Below are 23,029 nucleotides of genomic sequence, written 5' to 3'. Positions count from 1 at the left end.
CTGCAGGAAGGGTACCACATGAGGGAGGAGAATGGCTTCCCTGTAACGCACATCGTTGAGATTGCCTGAAATGACAACAAGCTCACTCCGATGATGATATGACACACCGTCCCAGACCATGACGGACCCCCCACCTCCAAATCGATCCCGCTCCAGAGTACAGGCCTCGGTGTAACGCTCATTCCTTCGACGATAAACGCGAATCCGACCATCATCCCTGGTGAGACAAAACCGCGACTCGTCAGTGAAGAGCGCTTTCTGCCAGTCCTGTTTGGTCCAGCGGCGGTGGGTTTGTGCCCATAGGCGACGTTGTTGCCGGTGATGTCTGGTGAGGCCCTGCCTTACAACAGGCCTACAAGCCCTCAGTCCAGCCTCTCTCAGCCTATTGCGGACAGTCTGAGCCCTGATGGAGGGATTGTGCGTTCCTGGTATAACTCGGGCCGTTGTTGTTGCCATCCTGTACCTGTCCCGCAGTTGTGATGTTCGGATGTACCGATCCTGTGCAGGTGTTGTTACACGTGGTCTGCCACTGCGAGGACGATCAGCTGTCCATCCTGTCTCCCTGTAGTGCTGTCTTAGGCGTCTCACAGTACGGACATTGCAATGTATTGCCCTGGCCACATCTGCAGTCTTCATGCCTCCTTGCAGCATGCCTAAGGCACGTTCATGCAGATGAGCAGGGACCCTGGGCATCTTTCTTTTGGTGTTTTTCAGAGTCAGTAGAAAGGCCTCTTTAGTGTCCTACGTTTTCATAACTGTGACCTTAATTGCCTAATGTCTGTAAGCTGTTAGTGTCTTAACGACCATTCCACAGGTGCATGTTCATTAATTGTTTATGGTTCATTGAACAAGCATGGGAAACAGTGTTTAAACCCTTTACAATGAAGATCTGTGAAGTTATTTGGATTTTTACAAATTATCTTTTTTTGCTGAGTTTATATAGTTATATATATATATATATATATATATATATATATATATATATATATATATATATATATATATATATATATTTGGGAGAAAGAAAAAGATGGGGGATTGGAAGTGATGTAGTCAATTACATTGATGGAAGTTACAATCTATCTTCAATATTAAAGCTGATCTACCCCCAAAAAATTCAAATAAAAAATAAATCTGTCTCGTCCAGGACCGGAGTCTACGCAGACCGTTGCACCATAGCCAACTAGAGCTACAGTAGGCCTTTATGCAAACCAGCCATTTGCCACACAGGCCTGCCATCATTCACTTTGAACTGGACTGTGGGTTTACAGGCAGTTGCAACAGTGCGACTTTAGATCACTAGAACGCCTTCGCCAAAAGCCACAAAATACACCTGAATGGATTTCTGCAAATATGTCAATACCACGGGAGTCCTCTTACATTTGGGAAGTTTACAGTCCTATTGATCAAACAACCATGAAAAAGTAGGCTCTCTCTCCCTCAGTTATGGAGCAATTACAGGAGCAATTAGGGTTACGTGCCTTGCTCAAGGGCACATCGACAGACTTTTCACCTAGTCGGCTCGGGGTCTGCGGTTGTGAGGCCAGTTGGACGTGCTGCCAAATTCTCTAAAATGACGTTGGAGGCGGCTTATGGTAGAGAAATTAACATTCAGTTCTCTGCCAACAGCTCTGGTGGACATCCCTGCAGTCAGCATGCCAACTGCATGCTCCCTCAAAACTTGAGACATCTGTAGCATTGTGTTGTGTGATAAAACTGCACATTTTAGAGTGGCATTTTATTGTCCCCAGCACAAGGTGCACCTGTGTAATGATCATGCTGTTTAATAAGCTTCTTGATATGCCACACCTGTCAGGTGGATGGATTATCTTAGCAAAGGAGAAATGCTCACTAACGGGGATGTAAACAAATTAGTGCTCAACATTTGAGAGAAATAAGCTTTTTGTGCGTATGGAACATTTCTGGGATATTTTCTTTCAGCTCATAAAATTTGGGACCAACACTTTACATGTTGCGTTTCATATTTTTCTTCAGCATAAATATGCTAGCCTATTAGCCACGTGATGACTGACTTGTGATCATTGCCCTTGCTAGTTTGATTGTATTTACATTACCAACCTTAGTTACATTAGTCGGTTTTGTCCAAAATATTGAGTCATTGAAACTGAAACAGTGCATCCCGAATGGAGGCAGCAAACAATGTACCAGGCCAGCTGTGTTTTACAACCTGATAGCAATATGTTTTGGACTACCGAGAAATGTATTGATGAATTATATTAATCATGCATTGAACTGCATCCATCTATTCTGCCAACATTCCTTAGTGTACGTCATGGAATGTTGAGTCAAATAGAACCTATTTTTTAAACCAATGATAAAGTTGGTTTTGTAGCATAAACTGGGAATTTGATATGTTTGACTGATATTATGGATTGTCTGTTTGTTTCATATCTGCAAAGTAGTTAAAAACACTGTCAGTTCCACTTTAAAGCGGGGACTCTTTTACTCGCCCTAGCAGAGCTGGTTAGCTAGGCTGTTTAAATGTTATCTAAAGCGTTTGTGACTATTACTTTTTTTTGCCTAAGTTTACTGACACCGGTCATATTCAGCCGGTGTTGCGCGTTAGTAAATTAATCAGTTATTCTACGCTCTGGCACACTCAGACGAGAGTGCTCTGAAATTGGAGTAATAGCCAGATTGAATTTGCGAACACAAGAGATATGCTAACTGGATAACAGCCATTCAAGTTCTTGTTAGTTAAATGACACCTGCATCTCTACCTGTGTATAGCCACCGAAAAGCAATATGACATGACATCCAATGACATGAAATGACATCCTCCTAGCATCTAGCTAGCTATCTAACATTAGGCTCTGTGTTTTTAGCTTGCTACATAAATATACTGAACAAAAATGTAAACGCAACATGCAACAATTTCAAAGATTTTACTGAGTTACAGTTCATATAAGGAAATCAGTCAAATGAAATACATTCATTAGGCCCTAATCTATGGATTTCACATGACTAGGCAAGGGCGCAGCCATGCGTGGGCCTGGGAGGGCATAGGGGAGCCAGGCCCAGTTTTTCCCCACAAAAAGGCTTTATTACAGACAGAAATAAAGCCACCTCCAACATCGTTTTAGAGAATTTGGCAGTACGTCAAATCCGGATGTGGAGGTCCTGGGCTGGTGTGGTTACATTTACATTTACATTTTAGTCATTTAGCAGACGCTCTTATCCAGAGCGACTTACAGGAGCAATTAGGGTTACGTGCCTTGCTCAAGGGCACATCGACAGACTTTTCACCTAGTCGGCTCGGGGTCTGCGGTTGTGAGGCCAGTTGGACGTGCTGCCAAATTCTCTAAAATGACGTTGGAGGCGGCTTATGGTAGAGAAATTAACATTCAGTTCTCTGCCAACAGCTCTGGTGGACATCCCTGCAGTCAGCATGCCAACTGCATGCTCCCTCAAAACTTGAGACATCTGTAGCATTGTGTTGTGTGATAAAACTGCACATTTTAGAGTGGCATTTTATTGTCCCCAGCACAAGGTGCACCTGTGTAATGATCATGCTGTTTAATAAGCTTCTTGATATGCCACACCTGTCAGGTGGATGGATTATCTTAGCAAAGGAGAAATGCTCACTAACGGGGATGTAAACAAATTAGTGCTCAACATTTGAGAGAAATAAGCTTTTTGTGCGTATGGAACATTTCTGGGATATTTTCTTTCAGCTCATAAAATTTGGGACCAACACTTTACATGTTGCGTTTATATTTTTCTTCAGCATAAATATGCTAGCCTATTAGCCACGTGATGACTGACTTGTGATCATTGCCCTTGCTAGTTTGATTGTATTTACATTACCAACCTTAGTTACATTAGTCGGTTTTGTCCAAAATATTGAGTCATTGAAACTGAAACAGTGCATCCCGAATGGAGGCAGCAAACAATGTACCAGGCCAGCTGTGTTTTACAACCTGATAGCAATATGTTTTGGACTACCGAGAAATGTATTGATGAATTATATTAATCATGCATTGAACTGCATCCATCTATTCTGCCAACATTCCTTAGTGTACGTCATGGAATGTTGAGTCAAATAGAACCTATTTTTAAAACCAATTATAAAGTTGGTTTTGTAGCATAAACTGGGAATTTGATATGTTTGACTGATATTATGGATTGTCTGTTTGTTTCATATCTGCAAAGTAGTTAAAAACACTGTCAGTTCCACTTTAAAGCGGGGACTCTTGCTTTAAAGTGGTCTAACAGTCTAAAAAAAACGATACTAATAGTTGTTAATAAGCAATCATGCATATCACCACATTGGTCCAGATATGCCTTTTGTGTATATTATCACAGAAAGGTAGATCACAAAATTGTTTTGGGGTCTGCTATAACCTAAAGTAAGCTCATGTAGTAGTTCTAATCCTGGTTCACCTTCGTTCTACTGACAGACAGACGTTCTAGACGCACTGTGACCCCTCCCATATTTGCGATGCAGGCAATGTGTTTAGCAGCCAAATATCTCCCAAACTACACCATAAAGTTTGAGTTTTTCTCTTGATGACATACAATATCTATGAGAAGAGAAGTGTATCCTAAAGTGGTGGACAGTGTTTGTAAAAAACAAAACAAAAAAAACAACCTTTTCAGTCATAACATCTCTCATAATAGATAATTGTATTATGTGTATAGTAGTAGGCTAGCAGAGGCAGAGTAGCACTTCAGCACCATGGACAGCGACAAGTTAAAGTTAAGTCAAGACTTTAGATTATTATAACAGGGAAGGGGAGTCACCTCACCATCCATTCAACTCTACCGGGGGACACCGGTGGAAGGGAAGGCAGAACCAACTATGCTGTGTTAAATTGGTGAACTTAAAATGTAGCATATTGGGTATGGAAAATGTGTTTTTTAGCAGAGGTCATAACGGTGTATTTACATGTGAAACACTCTCTCACTGCACTTGATTACAGCTATGACAGGAAGTGACTTTTCCATAGCAGGCTTGGATACCTTATGCTGCAGGTTAGGAAAATGAATGTAGAAGGTTAGGAGATTGAGGTTAAGGTTAGGGAAATGGTTAGGGTTAGCAAAAATGCTCTCCTAACCTGTTAGGAAAGTCACTTCTGGTCAGAGCTGTATTGAAGTGGCTTGAAAAGAGTGTGTCCCGTATTTACATAGATGTCAATGCTCAGGAAGTGTAGCCTAGACAGAGTGTAGATTCATCCATATTCACATGACACTGCAATGTTTATACAACACACAATACAAAGCTGGGGTGTTACTGAACAGATGAGGCAGGTTATGAATGCTTCCATTTGACGAGATTATATTCGAGAATATTATTTTAATTTCTCAGGAGAGGTTTCTTTCAGTCTCTCAAACAAACATTCCACTGACTGACAGTCACCCAAATAATAATTTGCAGCATTCAATCTGGCTCATTCTGTTATTTCTGTCAATGCGCAGTATTAGGTCGTTTCTATGCAGTCAAAGAAATGTCAGAGACACACTGTGCGTGAGGATGGCACTTTAAATAATACAAATATTTCTGGAGCAATGTCTACACAAGCCCATTAACCACTTATCTCAAACTCTATCCAATTGAATTACCTAAAACAAAGCAAGCAATTAGGTTTATCATACGAGGAATCTTGTTGTAATAGGTTAATATATCCCTAAAAACAAATATGCAAATTGCATCACGTTATTTCTGCGCTGTTCTACGTGGATTTATGTTTGATGGAGGTGTAATATCTGTCCATTATTCACGGTTTTGCAGGCGGGCTCCCTTTAACTGTTCAAACGACTGGTGTTTGAATTCATCCCTTCCCCTGTATGCTCTTTTTATTTGATGCGGATAATCAATGTTTATTTATTTATCTCTCTCCGTATTCTCTGTTGTCGTTTCTCGCTAGAATGTACCGCATATTTCTATTTTCCATCCAGAGGCCATCCTCAATGATCCTCACTGATCCTCGTCGTCGTTTCATCATTGCAGGCAGGGCTATGTTTACAATCCTGATGTTCCCACCTTACTTTCATGGTTTATTATAGATCCGCATATGCCGCAATAAAAACTGCTGTTATGTGGAAAACAATTCGTATTTGTGTATTCATCTCTTGACATTCACCATCCTTTTTCCAAGGACATCTCGTGGACTCATCTATTGCTTGTCTTCCATATTAGAATAATGGAAAATGTGAATACGATCACAATTTGATAGGTAAAACAATCAACGTCTCTATAATTGCCTCAAGAACGAATACAGATTACCCTACACATAGGACAATGCGTAACGTACACGCACTGATTACATAGTGATGTGGTGTCTTGTGGACCTGGCTGTGTGGGTGAATGGACGGCATGGTAAAAAAATAATAATAGACGAGAAGGTGACTTTCCACTCCTTACCTAAAATCGCTATAGGGATGAATGATCCAGTATCCCGCCGTTTGGACCCTTTCTTGCTCTTTCTCAACGGCTTTCTGACTGCCGAACATTCGCAGGGAGAACTTATTGACGCCAGGCTGCATCATCGCTCCAAATTGCCTCTGCATAAAGCCATGTCGGTCCCCGGACCCGTCTAGATCGTCGAACCCGACCAAGGCTTCCTCTTGGTCCCCCTTGAAGCCCACCGAGTTCGCGTGGTCCCCTGCTTTCATGTTCTGGCTCCCCATATTCTTCTTCTGTATCGAGTCTTGCCTCTGAAATACATTATTCCCATCCGCTTTCTCCACTTCTTTGTTGCTGGAGAACGAATTAGATTTTTCTTCCATGATTTTCTCTAAAACGTACTGTCTCCTGGCTCGGAGGACAGGCTACGCGCAAAACTCAAGAGGACTCGCTGTAAGCTGCCCTGTTTCATTTGATGTCCTTCAACTGCTCGGCTCCGCTGCCTCCTTTGCGAATGCTGCAAACTGAGACAGACTGGGTTTCCTGGGTTACCGCCATCTACCGACTGAACCGGATTTACAGTTCAACCCCTCTCTCGCTCGCGCGGCACTGCGGTTTAACTGGCACACTGGCGCTTGGGCACTTCATTTCCACAATGTGACTCATGATCAGGGGCATTTCTAGGATTTGAAGACATTCAGGGCTTAACCCAAAGCCAGTAGGGGGGTCCAGGGGGCATTTTCCTCCAGAAGGAATTTCAGCAGCTACAGTAAATGCATGAATTTGGTGCACTTTGATATGTACATTGAGAGATTTGATATTTTTCAGGTAACTTGCACCTTCCCACCTGCCACAGCAGACACTGCCAGTACTCAATTACAGTTGCTACTATGGGTCTCTCTACTCTGGAACACATACATCTACTGTGTATTGCAAAAAAAACACTCCACTTCAAACATAGTCCAATGAGTCAAACGTATTAATGAATCCCACAGTACTCTCTCTCTCTCTCTCTCTCTCTCTCTCTCTCTCTCTCTCTCTCTCTCTCTCTCTCTCTCTCTCTCTCTCTCTCTCTCTCTCTCTCTCTCTCTCTCTCTCTCTCTCTCTCCATGCTGGGAGTTTTTGGTGCATGCTGGGAATTGTTTGAGTGAGCGCTAAGTGCGAGTGTTGTGTAGAGTTAGATATCCTGGGTTTTCTTTCGATTTTCCTTTTCTTGGTGATATCCTTTTTTCTTCTATGCATGATTAAGGTTATTATTTATATTTTATTGTTGTGGTAGAATTAAGTATATTGTTTTTCGTGTCGAAATGACCCTGATTTTGGTGGGGATGGCGGCCCGAATGGGGATGCCGTCCCTGTCACTTCGGCACGGCTTTAGGTGTGTTACTGAAGCTACTGTCACGGTGGAGGAGTTTCTGGTCGCCGTAGGAGAGAAGGTAGGATATGAGAATGTTGCTTATGCGTCATGGATGAATAAAGCGGTGGTGGTATTTCTAAAAGAAGAGCGCCTTGTATGGTTGAGCATGGCGTACTTCTTAAAGGAATGTTTATTCAAGTTACAGCGCTTTTTTCTCCGTCAACAAGGGTAACGATTTCAAATGTACCGCCGTTTATTCCAAATGAGCTATTGGAGCGCGAGTTATTGCACTTTGGGAAGTTTGCAAGTTCTATTAAGGTTGTCCCGTTGGGTTGCAAACACCCGGCGTTGAAACAGGTTATGTCGCTTCGGCGACATGTGTTTATGTTTTTGGACTCACCGGGGCAGACTTTGGAGTTATCGTTTAAAGTCAAGTATGACAATAAACTGTATATGGCTTATGCTAGTACGGGTAGTCAACAGTGTTTTGAGTGTGGGGATGTTGGTCATAAGCGATAAGCTTGCAAGAAAAGGGAGAAGGCAGAGGGAGAGGTGGGCTGACAGCGGTAGAGCAGCCACAAGCATTTGTTGCTGAGGAACAAGTTGTCCGTGTTGAGGGCACAGAGTTGCAACTTGTACCAGAGGGAAATGTTATGCAGCAGAAAAATATTGTTGTAGAAGGTAAGGATGGATCTGAAGAGCCATTTCCTCAGACTGGTGAGGAGGTGCCCAGTACGAGTGCTGGGGTACAGGAGGGGGTTCATGTGGAGCTAATCTCCCAGGTAGTGGAGGAGATACCCACTACAAGTAATGGGTTACAGGAGGGGGTTCATGCGGAGCTAATCTCCCAGGTAGTGGAGGAGATGCCCACTATGAGTGCTGGGGTACAGGAGGGGGTTCATGTGGAGCTAGGCTCCCAGGTAGTGGAGGAGATGCCCACTACGAGTAATAGGGTACAGGAGGGGGTTAATGTGGAGCTAGTCTCCCAGGTAGTGGAGGAGATGCCTGGTACGAGTGATGGGGTGCAAGTTGGGAGTGTTGAAAGGGATGTGGTAGAGGGGAGTCAGTGGTCTGTGGCCTCAGTTGAGGAGGATCAGGAGAAGGATATGGATATCTCTCTTGATACGATATCAGCTGGTGAGGACTCAATTTATGATCTAGAGGAGGTAAATGGGTTTATGGATCAGACTTTTGGGAAATCTGTCAAATTGGCAGATTATTTTGATGTTGAGAAGTTTGTGAGGTCAGCTGTGATGTTACAGAAGATGGTGGGGTTAGACCAGTTGAGTGAGAAGACTGCTGTTGCAGCAGCAAAAGGTGGTGGGAAACGTGGTCAGGTTAAGAGAACATTTAAATAATTATGATGATTATGCCTCATAGGGTGTTTTATTCTCTTTGTCTGGTTTCTCTGTGGTATCTTCTGCTTTTCCTTTTTCTTTTCTATATGGAGATACTAAGGGTAGGTTCTCTCAATATTAATGGAGGAAGGGACAGGAATAAGAGGGCTTGGGTATTAGAAGTAGTAAAACACATAGTGATGAGGAAAATGAGGTTGACTGGGGTATGTGGTGGGAGGGCAATGTTGTTTTCTTCAGGCTTAGGGGTGACTGTGGTATCTACAACAGAGATTGTCAAGGGTCGGGTTTTATTGGTCAAGGTGAATGTTTTTTTTTTTTTTGTTTTTTTGAATGTTTATGCTCCTAAAGAGGGTACAGAGCGTATTGTTGGTTTTGATAAAATAAAGGAAACCTTAAGACAGTGTGACCAAGAGGGGTGTATGGTTTTAGGAGGGGACTGGAACTGTACAGTGGATTTTACTGTTGATCGCACCGCTGAAGAACCTCACCTGCGGACAGCCACTTGCTTGTCTGGTCTGTTAACTGAGTTTGAGCTTTCTGATGTGTGGAGAGTAAGGAATGCAAAAGTTGGGCAGTACACATGGCTAAAAGTTAATGAAGGTCATGTCAGTGCAGCAAGGTTAGACAGATTGTATGTATCTGAGCAGTACTGTAGTAGGGTTGGAAGGTGTGACATTACTCCTGTCGGTTTCTCTGATCACCATATTGTCACTGTTGATATTCACTTGTCCTGTCCATGAAGGTCATCATCTTATTGGTATTTTAATGTTAAATTGTTACATGATGTCATGTTTTGTGAAAGGTTTTTGTTGTTTTGGGAAAAATGGAGAGTTACAAAAGGGAATTTTGAGTCCTTGAGACAATGGTGGGAGGTTGGGAAGGCCCAAATACGATTATTTTGTCAACAGTATACTGCTCTGTCTCAAATTGAAGTTAAAGAGACTATCAGGGCCCTTGAAGAGGACATCAAATCTATTGAATTGAAGTTGCTCACTCAGAATGACCCCGGACTAGTCATGAACTTATAGGACAATAAACATGAACTGAGGTCGTTTCTGCATGAAAGAGTGAAGGGTGCCTTGATTAGGACTCGTTTCGCTTCCCTCAAGGATATGGATGCTCCTAGCGTTTTTTTTTTTATACCTAGGACAGTCGACATTGCAACGTAAACAGATGGTCTGCCTTCGTCTCCCTGATGGGAAGGTGACCACGGATGACAGTGAAATGCGTCAACATGCCGTGGATTTCTACTCTGCCCTCTATAAGGCGGAGGATTGTGACTCTCTGTATACTGAACAGTTGTTCACGGTCTTCCTCAATTGGGACCTGAGCAAAGAGTCGTATTGGACTCTGACATTACACTGCAAGAGTTGTCCACAGCAGTTATGCAGCTCTCAACAGGCCGAGCCCCTGGCATTGATAGTTTACCATCTGAGTTTTATAAGCACTTTTGGGGGTCTATTGGGGAGGATTTTTATGAAGTGGTATGTGAATCTTTTCATGAGGGCTCTCTTTCCTGTATCTTGTCGGCGGTACTTTCACTGTTGCCAAAAAAGATTTGGCTCTCATAAAAAATTGGATAACTATTGCTTTGCTGTGTGCAGAATATAAAATTATTTCTAAATGTCTCTCAAACAGGTTGAAAGAGTATCTGGGATTGTTGGTCCACAAGGACCAGTCCTACTGTGTACCTGATCGCTCTATTGTTGACAACTTGTTTCTAATAAGAGATGTATTAGACATTTGTAAACTGTCTGATGTAAATGTGGGTTTACTTTCTTTGGATCAGAAGAAGGCTTTTGATCGTGTGGACCACCAGTACTTGTTTAAAATAATAAAAGCCTTTGGGTTTGGGGATGTTTTTTTTGTCTTGGATGAATTTACTGTATGCTGGGGCCTCGTGTATGGTGAAGGTGGGGGGTGGTTTGAGTTGCCCCATCCCTGTCCAAAGGAGCATCAGGCAGGGATGCCCAATTTCAGGGCAGTTATATAGTCTGGCGATTGAACCAATGCTTTGTTTTTTAAGAACGAAGCTTATTGGTTTCTCTGTGCCAGGTGTAATGAAGGGTCCCACGATAGCACTGTCTGCGTATGCAGATGACGTGACCGTTTTTATTACAGGGGGTGAGGATGTTAAGGTTCTCTCAAACGCTTTAAGGGTGTATGAGGGGGCCTCCTCAGCTAGAGTCAATTGGGGAAAGAGTGAAGCGCTGTGGGTAGGTCAGCTTCAGATGGGGTCCGCTCCACGGTTACCAAGGGGGCTTCAGTGGGGCAGAGATGGGATGAAGACTTTGGGGGGTTTTCTAGGCTCCGATGTCTTTCAGAAAAATAACTGGGAGGGTGTAGTGGAGAAAGTGTGTGCCAGACTGTCAAGATGGAAATGGGTGCTGCGCCAGCTGTCTTATAGGGGAAGGGTACTGGTAGCTAATAATCTTGCTGCCTCTACCCTGTGGCATAGACTAATGATTTTGCAGCCACCAAAGGGTCTGATACAAGAGCTTCAGAGGACCCTTGTCAATTTATTCTGGTCTGGACAACACTGGATTAAAGCTGCAGCCCTGTATCTGCCACTGCACGAGGGTGGGCAAGGCCTGGTGGACATTTCCTCTAGGATCATGGCTTTCCGGCTTCAAGCAGCCCAGAGACTGTTGTACAGTGATGGTTCTAGCTGGGTTGACACAGCCTACACATTGATGAGGAGAGCGGGCTGTTTGGGCTTAGACAAGCACCTTTTCCTCTTAAAGCTGGAGGGGGGTGAGTTGCCTGGCCTGACTCCATTTTATGAGTCTGTTATGCAGGCTTGGAGAGTTCTGGTCAAGTCCCGTAAGGCCTGCACGCCACCAGGGATGTGGCTTTTTGAAGAGCCTCTTTTTCACAACACTGCCATCCAGTCCCGTGTTCTGGGTTCAGCTAGCCTACGTTCATGCCTGTTAGGCGTGGGGTGTACTAAGCTGGTTCATCTGATGCGGAACAGGAATAGGTCATTGGAGGAGCTGGGAGAAAGAGCGGGGATCCGATCGTCTCGCCTACTGAGGAACGTCGTCGCTGAGGTCTGTGACTCCTTGCCAGTACTTCATCTGCAGTATGTGACTGACACTTCCAATTCTGATCGGTGGAAGGAGGGTCTGGATTATGTGTTCCCTGCACTGATTGTTAGTGCTGCGGCGGGGGCATTCGAGGAGGACGTGGGGATGCTGCTTTCCTTTGATACCCCGGAGCTGGGGGAGTTCAAGGAGGTGGGAAAGAAGGCCATGTACAGAATATGTTTAAAGGTGTCCCATGCCTCTTCCCTGGAAGGGGTAAAATCGACGAGGTGGGCGGATGTGCTTGGTCCAGGTGCCTCCCCAAAAGGCTGTTGGCGATCATTATACAAACTGCCTATTGATAAGAGGAAAGCTGACCTCCAATGGAGAATAATAAATGGAGCCATAGCCACCAACATGTATCTGGTGGACCTGGATCCTACTGTTGGGGAGGGGTGTCCATTCTGTGCTGAGTCTGAAACTCTGGCACATCTGTTTTTACAGTGTCCCAGGTTGGTCGGGATGATTGACCTGATCACTAACTGGTTCTCAACGTTGGGAGAGGTTTTCTCTTCCCAACTGTATATATTTGGGCCAAAGTACAGGTTTAGTCAAAACGGTGTAGTTGTGTTGCTTAATTTTGTGTTAGGGGCAGCAAAATTAGCGATATGGAAGACCCGAAAGAACAGTATTCGGGGACAGGGGTCTGTGGATGTGGCGGGAATGCTGGAGGGAATGTTGGCAGCGAGACTAAGGGTTGAGTTTGCCTATTATAAACTTGTCAACAATATTGATCTGTTTATGAGTATATGGGGTATTCAGAGGCTGTTGTGTTTAATTACTGTGGAGGAGGAATTGGAGTTGTGTTTTTAATTGATGTGTAAATACGGTTTTGTATGAGTATTTGTGTGGTGGGCTCCCAGACCCAATAAAGATTATTTCAAACTCAAACTCTCTCTCTCTCTCTCTCTCTCTCTCTCTCTCTCTCTCTCTCTCTCTCTCTCTCTCTCTCTCTCTCTCTCTCTCTCTCTCTCTCACTCACTCACTCACTCACTCACTCACTCACTCACTCACTCACTCACTCACTCACTCACTCAGTCACTCACTCACTCACACACACACACACACTGTGCAGTAATTAGAATCCATAGAGCAGTTTTAAGCGATACAGTCTACTGTGTGCTCACCGCTCCTCTGCTTCTCTCCATCACTTTCTCTGTGTTGTTTGTTGCTGTCTCTCTTGTCTGCCCTCTTCTGTTGCTGGCTCTTAGTATTCTATGTTGCTGTCTCTTGTCTACCCTCCTGTCTCGTCATGCCCTGGTTGTAAAAAGTGTAAAAGTCAAGAATTGTTTTAATAGTAATTTCATAGGCTTTTTCACCTCACTTGCAAAATGTTTTACTTTTTCCACTATCTGTATTAAACCTCTAATAAATAACACTAATTAGAATCTATAGAGCAGCTTGAAGTGATACAGTCTACTGTGTGCTCAACACACCTCTGTTATCTTTCCATCTGCCCTCTTCTGTCACTTTCTCTGTGTCTTGACTGTTGCTGTCTGTGTCTTTTCTGTTGCTGTCTCAGGTTCTTGTTTGTTACTGTCTCCTTAAATTCAGCCGGCTGGTGTGCGACCTGACTTTGACTTTGGATAGCCTATCTCCGGGGCTAGTTAGGACCATCAATAAATTACACAATGTAAATGAGACAATATTTTCATGTTGTACACCTTTTAGTTTTCTCATTAAATACATTAAATACTTGTATATGAATTTCTACAATTCATAGTTGGTTTGAGGTTTTTAAGTCATTGAAATTTGGAGCTATTGGAATTTTAACACATTGTCCCAGGTACATTGTGTAATTTACAGATGGTCCCTAACTAGCCCCATAGGGATATCCAAAGTAAATCCAAATTTACCACAGGCATTACGATCGGTCACATGCAGCTGCACTCTGAATTGATGATTACTTGTGTGCTGCCAGCTGTGGGCAAGTGGGCAGGATTTAAACAAACCCAACCTGAATATACATTGTGATGCAGTCACGACCATAAGTCTCACAAAACTCAGTTTTGAATGAGACTGACTTCATGACCAAAATAATCCTATTTACACTTTGTAGTCAATTTTGACAGTATGTTTCTGACTCATACCGATGCCGCATAGGCTGTTTTCTAAATGAGGTTGTTTATTAGGGGCAAGTGCACTTTAAAGTTACTGTATACAGACACGGCCAGGGCAACTCAACTATAAAGAAAAATAGGTGTCCGCATAACAGTGCAACACAACTCCAAACATGACAGATAAGAAGCTACATAGCCCCTAGGCTGAATGAATATAAAGAGACGAGCAAAAAACAAATACCTGTAGAATGGAATAACTTATACAGTAAGATCTCTATGATAAATTTTATTTAATCAGTTCTACTAGCTAATGTGAGATTTTAAAAATGAAAAGATAAAATGGCTTAAGTCAATAAGTATTCAACACTTTTGTTATGGCAAGCCCAAATAAGTTAAGGAGTAAAAATGTGCTTAACAAGTCACATAATAAGTTGCATGGACTCACTCTGTGTGCAATAATAGTGTTTAACATGATTTTTAAACGACTACCCCATCTCTGTACCCCACACATGCAATTATCTGTAAGGTCCCTCAGTCGAGCAGTGAATTTCAAGCACAAATTCAACCACAAAGACGGGAAATGGGTGGACAAAAAAAAGCAGACACTGAATAACCATTTGAGCATGGTGTAGTTATTAATTACGCTTTGGATGGCATATCAATACACCAAGTCACTACAAAGATACAGGCGCCCTTCCTAACTCAGTTGCTGGAGAGGAAGGAAATCGCTCAGGGATTTCACCATGAGGCCAATGGTGATTTTAAAACAATTACAGTTTAATGGCTGCAATAGGAGATAACTGAGGATGGATGAACAATATTGTAGTTACTCCACAATACTAACATAAATGACTGAATGAAAAGAAGGAAGCCTGTACATAATACAAATATTCCAAAACATGCATCCTGAATTCAAAGCGTTATGATTGGGGCAAATCCAAAACAACACATCACTGAGTACCACTCTTCATATTTTTCAATTATGGCGGTGGCTGCATCATGTTATGGGTATTCTTGTCATCAGCAAGGACTAGGGAATTTTTTTGGGGGAGATAAAAATAAACGGTATAAAGATAAGCACAGGCAAAATCCTAAAGTCTGCTTTCCAACAAACACTGGGAGACAAGTTCACCTTTCAGCAGGACAATTACCTAAAACACAAGGCCAAATATACACTAGAGTTGCTTACCAAGACGACATTAAATGTTCCTGAGTGGCCTAGTTACAGTTTTGACGTAAATCGGCTTGAAAATCTATGGCAATACTTTTTTTTTTTTTTTTTCTGGGGGATGGATCAGCTTAATATTGCAGATAGATTGTATCTTCTATCAATGTAATTGTCTGCATCACTTCCAATCCCCCATGTTTTTTATATATATACTCCCCTTTATTACTTTTCAACGCCGCCATCCTTTCCCTACTTGGAGTAAATTAGTGAACAACAATGCCCAGGCCTCTACTTCCGGCCTATACTTACCATCTACACCTTATGGACACAGTTAATTTTACAATAATTCTATTATATATTGTTACGTGTGACGTATTTTTCTTTCTCCCCATTTCCCTTTGTAGTGTGTTTGTGTGTTCTGGGCATTACAGGTGTGCTGAGTTGCGGCTGACGATGGTGGGCGTGGCTTCGGTCCGGAGTCCTGGCAGCTGTAGCTGATTGACAAGAGTATACCTGTTTGCCATGTGAGCTCGAAGAAGGGGGGGGAGAGGACACTTGTTGTTTGGGTATTGGTTGTGTTAATTTATCTTTGTTTGTGTTCCAGCCTGTCCTCCTGATATACTCCACCCTACCTAGGTCTTGGAGAAGGGAAAGGTAGATCTGCCCATGGGTGTACACTCACACGTAGATAACCCATTGTTTTACACACTAGGTTAGCCGGGCGGGTGTCACCCCTGTATTTTTGGTAAACAGGTAGGAAAGTGGGTTAGGGTTAGAGTGTGATAGGAAGGTTTAGGTGTGGAAGAGGAGGGACCTTTTGTTTATTTTCATTAATTGGACCCCGTTCCCAAATATTCCCTTCTCTTACCTTCCCTGGTTTATTTGATTGATTTGTTGTTTCTTTATGGGTGTTGTTTATTTTGTTTAAGTACATTACTAAACGTCCCCCATTGAGATCTGGTTGTTGTCTGGTTATTTTAGTTCATTACACCCCACATTTCTCCCACCTTCATCTAGTTTACCTTGTGTGCGCAGGCCCAGGCATTTACGTCTCCTCCTCAGACGAACTACACCCGAGGGGAGAACGTAACATGGGGGTTCGTCCGGGATCTTTTTGATCCAGCTTGTGCCCGCACAATTTGGTAGTAGATGTGGATTGTGTAGTTGTTGGGTGTAGTGTTTAGTTATGTGTTGGATGATGTACTTAGGTGGTGGATGTAGAACATGGCCACCTTTAACCTGAAGTTTTTTTGGGATAACCCTACGTGGGAGGGCTTTGAGAATTGTAGGCGAGTGGATTTAGAGATGTTGGCAGACCATTTCGATATCTCCATGCCAAGGGGTTTTGTTAAGGCGGAGGTAAGGGCATTGGTGTTAGGGGCGCTGATTGAACAGCAGGTGTTGGTTTTGCCTCGGCCTGCAGTTGGAGAGGTGGTGGATGCGCTGAGGACCCCGTATAGGCCCGACGATGAGGTCGAGTATAAGGCCCCGGCCACCTTGCCTCGATTTGACCCTCTCTCTCCTATGCCTACGGCTGTACATTTGCAGCTGGAGGCAGAAGAGAGAGCCCAAATCCGAAAGGATGATTTACATCTCAAATTGGAGATGCGCCGACTGGAGTTGGAAGCAGATGTTAAGATAAGGCAGATGGACTTCGAAATGCGCAAATTGGAATTAGAGACAGAGATGGCGAGGCTGGCCGCTGTCCCTGCCGTTTCCAATAGTGAGTTTTCCACCCCAGGATCTGCCTCTACATTTGACATTAGCCGGCATATTGCTTTAGTTCCACAATTCCGTGAGTCTGAGGTTGACTCTTACTTTTGTGCATTCGAACGCATAGCAGTGGCTTTGAATTGGCCCAGGGATCTATGGCCGTTGTTACTGCAGTGCAAATTGTCCGGTAAAGCGCAGGAGGTGATAGGTACTCTCTCTCTCTCGCTGATAGTCTTAATTACGACATTGTTAAGGCTACTGTGCTCCATGGGTATGAGCTTGTGCCGGAGGCTTATAGACAAAAGTTTAGAAAGCACTCCAAAACCTCTATAAAAACTTTTGTCGAATTCGCTAGAGAGAAGGAGTCTCTCTTTGACAAATGGTGCTCAGCGAGTAAAATCAATGACTTTGAAGGTCTTTGTGAATTAATGTTATTGGAATAATTTAAAAACAGCCTCCCAGAGCGTATACATTAATGAACAGAAAGTGTTAAAGTTATCTGAAGCTGCGGTGCTGGCAGATGAATTTGTGTTAACACATAAAACAGTGTTTCCCACACCCCGTAGTGAGAATAGACCGGTTGTATCTTCTCCTGTCTACAATTCCCACCGTTACTCAGGAAGTACACGGCTGAATCCAAAGGAGGAACGCGCCTGTTTTTACTGTCATAAAGTCGGACATGTAATTTCGGGATGTATGTCTCTAAAACGCAAGTCACCACCTTCAACCCCTAAACCCCATAAAAGTGTGGGTTTGATTAAGGTAAACTCTAAGAGCTCTCTAAAGGAGTGTCCTGGGGTTGTACTAAGTCGTCCCGATCCCACATATGACCCGTTCATATTTAAAGGCTTTGTTTCACTGACAGGTGATTCTGGCGAACAAAAGCCAGTTTTGAAATTGAGAGATACTGGTGCAGCTCAGTCTGTAATTCTTTCAAGTGTTCTGCCCTGGTCAGAGGAGTCTTATTGTGTCTCTAGTGTATTATTAAGGGGGATCTAAATGGGTTGTGTGCCTGTTCCGTTACATACTGTCCATTTGACTTCTGATCTAGTGAGTGGATGTTTCAGAATAGGTGTACAGTCCGAGCTTCCCGTAAATGGGGTTGCTCTAATCATGGGTAATGATCTAGCAGGAGGCAAAGTTGTGCCTGTGTTAGAAGTGCTGGACAAGCCTGATGCTCATTCAAGTGCTGATGTTTTGGCCACTACGTTCCCTGAAGCATTTCCAGCGTGTGCCATTACACGTGTGCAGTCGCGTCGCTTAGGTACCATGGTAGACTTAGCTGACTCTGTGCTTGCACCTATGTTGAAGGGGGAAGATACCCAGTGTTCTACTCCTGTGTTCCCAGTGAGTTCTGATCATGATGATGGAAATAAAGACAAGACAATGGCTTCCTCGGTGGACTGTTTAAGGCTGCCAGTTACGCGGTAGAAGCTAATAGCTGCCCAGAAAGAGGATGTGGGTTTGGCCAAATGTTTTTCCTTCATATCACCTTTGAGTGAGGCACAATGGAAAGGTGTGATGTATTTCCTCGAGAACGGTCTTTTGATGAGAAAATGGACTCCCCGGGCTGACCTAGAAAATGATTGGAGTTCCGTTTTCCAGATTGTAGTTCCTGCCACGTTTCAGATGAAGGTGTTGTCCCTAGCTCATGATATTCCTTGGTCTGGTCATCTAGGGGTGACTAAAACCTACGATCGAATCCTCCGTCATTTCTTCTGGCCGGGAATGAAACGGGATGTGGCTCGCTATTGCCGTACCTGTAGTACGTGCCAAGTGGTGGGGAAGCCTAACCAGGTAATTTCCCCGGCTCCTCTCTGCCCGATTCCGGTCATGGAAGAGCCATTTGAGAAAGTAATAATCGATTGTGTTGGTCCATTACCCAGGACTAAGTCAGGTAATCAATTATTGTTAACAATAATGTGCACTGCTACAAGGTACCCAGAGGCGATTCCTATGCGTAAAATCACAAGTAAGGCAATTGTGAAGGCGCTGATTAAGTATTTCTCTACCTTTTGGATTTCCAAAAATCGTACAGATGGATCAAGGCACTAATTTTACATTGAGATTGTTTGGAAGAGTGTTGAAGTCCTTGTCAGTGTCCCATCAGATGTCTAGCGCTTACCACCCGGAGAGTCCGGGTGCGCTGGAACGTTGGAATCAGACGCTAAAAGCCATGTTGCGTAAATACTGTATGGACACAGAAAAAGATTGGGATGAGGGGGTGCCGTACGTGCTGTTTGCTATTCGGGAGACCGTACAAGAGTCTCTTGGGTTTAGCCCAGCTGAGCTAATCTTTGGTCACACAGTGAGAGGGCCTCTAAAGGTACTGAAAGAACAAATTATGGCTGATGATTCAGTTGGGTCCTCTACTAATGTACTAGACTATGTTAGTCAAGTCCGGGAGCGGTTGCATGACGCATGTGCTGTAGCCAGAGAAAATCTGTCTTCCACACAAAAGAAAATGAAACGTCATTTTGATGTTAACACTGTGTCTCGTTCTTTTCAACCAGGTGACCAAGTCTTGGTGTTGTTGCCGGTACCCGGCTCGTGTCTCTCTTCCAGTTTCTCTGGCCCATATGTGGTGGAGCGAAAACTCTGTGATACTGATTATGTTATCAAAACGCCAGACCGTAGACGCCCATTTCGGGTATGTCACATTAACATGATTAAAGCCTATCATGTTAGAGGTGGTATTGAATCTCCCATTACCAGTGAAAATCCTGTTGTATCTTCTGTTGCTTCTGTGAGCATGGTTACTCACCCAGGAGTCAGCATAAATGATGAGGACGGTTTGGTGATGCGGAATACTCCTGAGCAGTGTGCTCGTTTGTGTAATTCGGAGATGGTAGCGTCTCTCCCAACCCATTTGTTGCACTTAAATGATCAGCAGAGGGCTGATATTGAATTACTAATCACTGATATTCCGAGTCTCTTTAAGGATGTTCCCAGTCGTACAAATGTGTTGAAACATGATATAAATGTAGGTGATGCTGCTCCAATCAAACAGCACCCTTATCGTGTGAATTCAACCAAGAGGGGAGTGATGAAGAAAGAGGTAACTTATTTACTGGAAAATGAGATGGCAATCCCCAGTGGCAGTCCTTGGAGTTCCCCCTGTCTGCTGATTCCAAAGCCTGACGGGACTCAAATATTTTGCACTGACTACAGAAAAGTGAATAATGTTACTATACCTGACTCATTCCCTTTACCTCGCATGGACGACTGTATAGACACTATTGGATCGGCTGCGTATGTTACTAAGCTTGACTTGTTAAAAGGTTATTGGCAGGTGCCTTTAACCCCTCGTGCCTCTGAGGTGTCTGTTTTTGTAACCCCTGACAGTTTCTGCCAGTACACGGTAATGGCTTTTGGAATGAGGAACGCCCCGGCCACGTTTCAATGTTTGGTAAATATTGTGTTGGCTGATGTTCCTGATTGTACCGCATATCTTGATGACCTGGTTGTTCATTCGACTACCTGGCTTGATCACATGAGCACATTGAGGGCTGTGTTTGCACGCTTGGCCAGTGCTTCTTTGACCCTTAACCTAGCCAAATGTGAGTTTGGAAAGGCTACTGTTACCTATTTGGGTAAAGAGGTGGGTCGATGTCAGGTGCGTACCGTAACAGCTAAGGTGGACGCTATCACCCGGTTTCCTGCCCCTGCCACTAGACGGGAGTTACGCAGATTCTTAGGCATGACGGGTTATTATCGTACATTTTGTAGGAATTTCTCAACTGTTGTAGCCCCAATGACTAGGTTACTCAGACCTTCAGTGTCCTTTGAGTGGACTGCTGAGTGTCAGTCTGCTTTTGACTCTGTAAAAGCACTATTGTGTACTTCTCCTGTTCTTTCTGCCCCTGATTTCCAGAAACCATTTAAGTTGGAGGTGGATGCCAGTTCAGTGGGTGCAGGTGCTGTACTATTACAGGAACACGATGGTCTAGATCACCCAGTTTGTTACTTCTCTCGCAAATTCAACAGCTGTCAGTCACACTATTCCACTATCGAACAGGAGACTCTGGCGCTGTTGTTTGCCCTACAATTCTTTGAGGTTTATGTTGGCTCCAGTGTGTTGCCTGTTGTGGTATACACAGACCACAACCCTTTAACTTTTTTGAGCCGCTTGTATAACCACAACCAACGTCTTATGCGTTGGGCGTTAGTTATACAGGGTTATAATTTAGAAATTCAGCATATAAAGGGTGCATAAAATGTGGTTGCGGATGCTCTGTCCCGTGCCTAGTTCAGACAATAATAAAACGAGGCGTTGACAACTAGGGGGGATGTGTTGTAAGTATTTGGTATTATAAAAAATATATATATGCATGTGTAAGATTCTTATCGTAAACCCCAGGGTTTACTCTTTTTGGGGGGGCGTGTTACGTGTGACGTATTTTTCTTTCTCCCCATTTCCCTTTGTAGTGTGTTTTGTGTGTTCTGGGCATTACAGGTGTGCTGAGTTGCGGCTGACGATGGTGGGCGTGGCTTCGGTCCGGAGTCCTGGCAGCTGTAGCTGATTGACAAGGGTATACCTGTTTGCCATGTGAGCTCGAAGAAGGGGGGGAGAGGACACTTGTTGTTTGGTTATGTTAATTTATCTTTGTTTGTGTTCCAGCCTGTCCTCCTGATGTACTCCACCCTACCTAGGTCCTGGAGAAGGGAAAGGTAGGTCTGCCCATGGGTGTACACACACACACGTAGATAACCCATTGTTTTACACACTAGGTTAGCCGGGCGGGTGTCACCCCTGTATTTTTGGTAAACAGGTAGGAAAGTGGGTTAGGATTAGAGTGTGATAGGAAGGTTTAGGTGTGTAGAAGAGGAGGGACCTTTTGTTTGTTTTCATTAATTGGACCCCATTCCCAAATATTCCCTTCTCTTACCTTCCCTGGTTTATTTGATTGATTTGTTGTTTCTTTATGGGTGTTGTTTATTTTGTTTAAGTACATTACTAAACGTCCCCCATTGAGATCTGGTTGTTGTCTGGTTATTTTAGTTCATTACACCCCACATTTCTCCCACCTTCATCTAGTTTACCTTGTGTGCGCAGGCCCAGGCATTTACGTCTCCTCCTCAGACGAACTACACCCGAGGGGAGAACGTAACATATATACAGTGGGGAGAACAAGTATTTGATACACTGCCGATTTTGCAGGTTTTCCTACTTACAAAGCAAGTAGAGGTCTGTAATTTTTATCATAGGTACACTTCAACTGTGAGAGATGGAATCTAAAACAAAAATCCAGAAAATCACATTGTATGATTTTTAAGTAATTAATTTGCATTTTATTGCATGACATAAGTATTTGATACATCAGAAAAGCAGCGCTTAATATTTGGTACAGAAACCTTTGTTTGCAATTACAGAGATCATATGTTTCCTGTAGGTCTTGACCAGGTTTGCACACACTGCAGCAGGGATTTTGGCCCACTACACCATACAGACCTTCTCCAGATCCTTCAGGTTTCAGGGCTGTCGCTGGGCAATACGGACTTTCAGCTCCCTCCAAAGATTTTCTATTGGGTTCAGGTCTGGAGTTTGGCTAGGCCACTCCAGGACCTTGAGATGCTTCTTACGGAGCCACTCCTTAGTTGCCCTGGCTGTGTGTTTCGGGTCTTTGTCATGCTGGAAGACCCAGCCACGACCCATCTTCAATGCTCTTACTGAGGGAAAGAGGTTGTTGGCCAAGATCTCGCGATACATGGCCCCATCCATCCTCCCCTCAATACGGTGCAGTCATCCTGTCCCCATTGCAGAAAAGCATCCCCAAAGAATGATGTTTCCACCTCCATGCTTCACAGTTGGGATGGTGTTCTTGGGGTTGTACTCATCCTTCTTCTTCCTCCAAACACAGCGAGTGGAGTTTAGACCAAAAAGCTCTATTTTTGTCTCATCAGACCACATGACCTTCTCCCA

The 23,029-nt window shown here is 43.7% G+C and overlaps 1 protein-coding gene across 1 annotated transcript in view; it reads right to left on the bottom strand.

The window, feature by feature from the left end:
• The window catches only part of LOC121582735 (potassium/sodium hyperpolarization-activated cyclic nucleotide-gated channel 1), a 225,095-nt gene extending 218,235 nt beyond the window's left edge, over positions 1 to 6,860 (bottom strand). The window contains exon 1 of the mRNA XM_041898795.2: positions 6,386 to 6,860. Coding sequence (XP_041754729.1) covers positions 6,386 to 6,750 — 365 coding nt within the window. The 5' untranslated portion in view covers positions 6,751 to 6,860. The remainder of the gene's footprint in view (positions 1 to 6,385) is intronic.
• Between the last annotated feature and the right edge of the window lie 16,169 nt (positions 6,861 to 23,029).

The sequence above is a fragment of the Coregonus clupeaformis genome, chromosome 15 (genome assembly GCF_020615455.1).
Source record: "Coregonus clupeaformis isolate EN_2021a chromosome 15, ASM2061545v1, whole genome shotgun sequence".
In the NCBI taxonomy this organism is placed as follows: domain Eukaryota; kingdom Metazoa; phylum Chordata; class Actinopteri; order Salmoniformes; family Salmonidae; genus Coregonus; species Coregonus clupeaformis.
This window is presented reverse-complemented; position numbering and strand designations above follow the sequence as displayed.